Source organism: Ichthyophthirius multifiliis (genome assembly GCF_000220395.1).
Source record: "Ichthyophthirius multifiliis unplaced genomic scaffold scaff_1120509251448, whole genome shotgun sequence".
NCBI classification, from domain to species: domain Eukaryota; phylum Ciliophora; class Oligohymenophorea; order Hymenostomatida; genus Ichthyophthirius; species Ichthyophthirius multifiliis.
In genome coordinates this window covers 1-1,244 of record NW_004085866.1, presented here as the reverse complement: position 1 = coordinate 1,244, position 1,244 = coordinate 1, and the positions used below count along the sequence as shown (strand labels likewise).

At 29.1% G+C, this 1,244-nt stretch overlaps 1 protein-coding gene across 1 annotated transcript in view; it reads right to left on the bottom strand. All coding sequences in view use genetic code 6, as the record gives it.

The window, feature by feature from the left end:
* IMG5_206240 (leishmanolysin family protein, putative) overlaps positions 1-1,174 on the bottom strand; it is a gene marked incomplete at both ends in the record, with an annotated part of 1,691 nt that extends 517 nt beyond the window's left edge. Inside the window, 3 exons of the mRNA XM_004023711.1 lie at positions 1-5; positions 137-1,113; positions 1,157-1,174. The exon at positions 1-5 is cut by the window's left edge and continues 136 nt beyond it. Coding sequence (XP_004023760.1) covers positions 1-5; positions 137-1,113; positions 1,157-1,174 — 1,000 coding nt within the window. The remainder of the gene's footprint in view (positions 6-136; positions 1,114-1,156) is intronic.
* Positions 1,175-1,244: the final 70 nt, after the last annotated feature.

The following is a 1,244-nucleotide window of genomic DNA, read 5'->3' as shown; positions in this document are numbered from 1 at the left end:
TAATGCTAATTATTTTTTAACAAATTTTGCAATTTCTTTAACATTTATTGGACCAAAGATATTCACAAATACTAAATTTTAATTATAAAGATATCCTTATTTCTCATTACATTTATCAACACACTATTTTTTTTACAATAATGTCATAAATTAGCATTTAGTACACTCATTAGCTGATGGTCCTGTGCATCTAGAACAATTAAAATCACATGGTCTGCATTTTTCAGCCCTTCCAAAATAACCTAAAGGACAATCTGATTTGCAAGTATTATCTGGATTCAAAAATTTGCCTATAGGACATGAGCCTTCTACACAACTTTCATTATCGACTACCCCGGAGCATTTTATGGAACAATCAACTCCTCCGAATCCGGCTTAGCAGATACATTGACCGTTTACACAAACTCCTTTTTCGGAACAAAAATTTGGACATATAGGAGTATAATTACAGAATCTCTCATAATCTTAAGGACATGTGATTTAACCATATGCTTTTTGGCCACTTGGATCGACATCCTTTTTCATATTTTATTCCCCTTTTCTACATATAACTGTTAAATTAATCTCAGGGAAAATAACAGATATTTCAGAAGCATCAGAGGAACACTTGAATTAGTGACATCTGTATTTATTATTATACGATTTAGATTATGACTTTCTAGCTGTAGATTAGAAACATTTACTTTAAGTTGAATAATTAGATAATCTATTCTGTTCATGTTGTCTATCATCTTTATCAGTTACACTATTAGGATTTGTACACAATCTATTTGGATATAAACTTATTAAATTACATCCATCTATTAATACTTCAGATTTTGCAACACCTATTGCCTCATATTCGAATGTACATTAGTCTTAATCATTTTATTTAGGAAATTCAGGATATTCAATTGCACTTTAGCAAGCGTTTTCTAAGAAATCGCAACCTTTTCCTTTTCCCCAGAATATATTATCTGCCATATTCTCATTTACTTCAGGGTAAAAGCCTGTGTCTTTCAAAAGAGCAATTGTAAATATAGAAAGAACACTATTAGATACTTCATCTCCAACCATTATTTCATTATAAATAACAGTTTTTTCCCAATGAGAACTAATTGTACCTGAATTACCCTAGTTTATATGTATATATTTTTTTTAATATATAAATATATACTTCATTTTCAAGTTACATTCCTTCGGCTGTAGGACAATTATAATATTTTCTAGTTACTTCTACTACATTTTTTGAAATTAAAATAGTT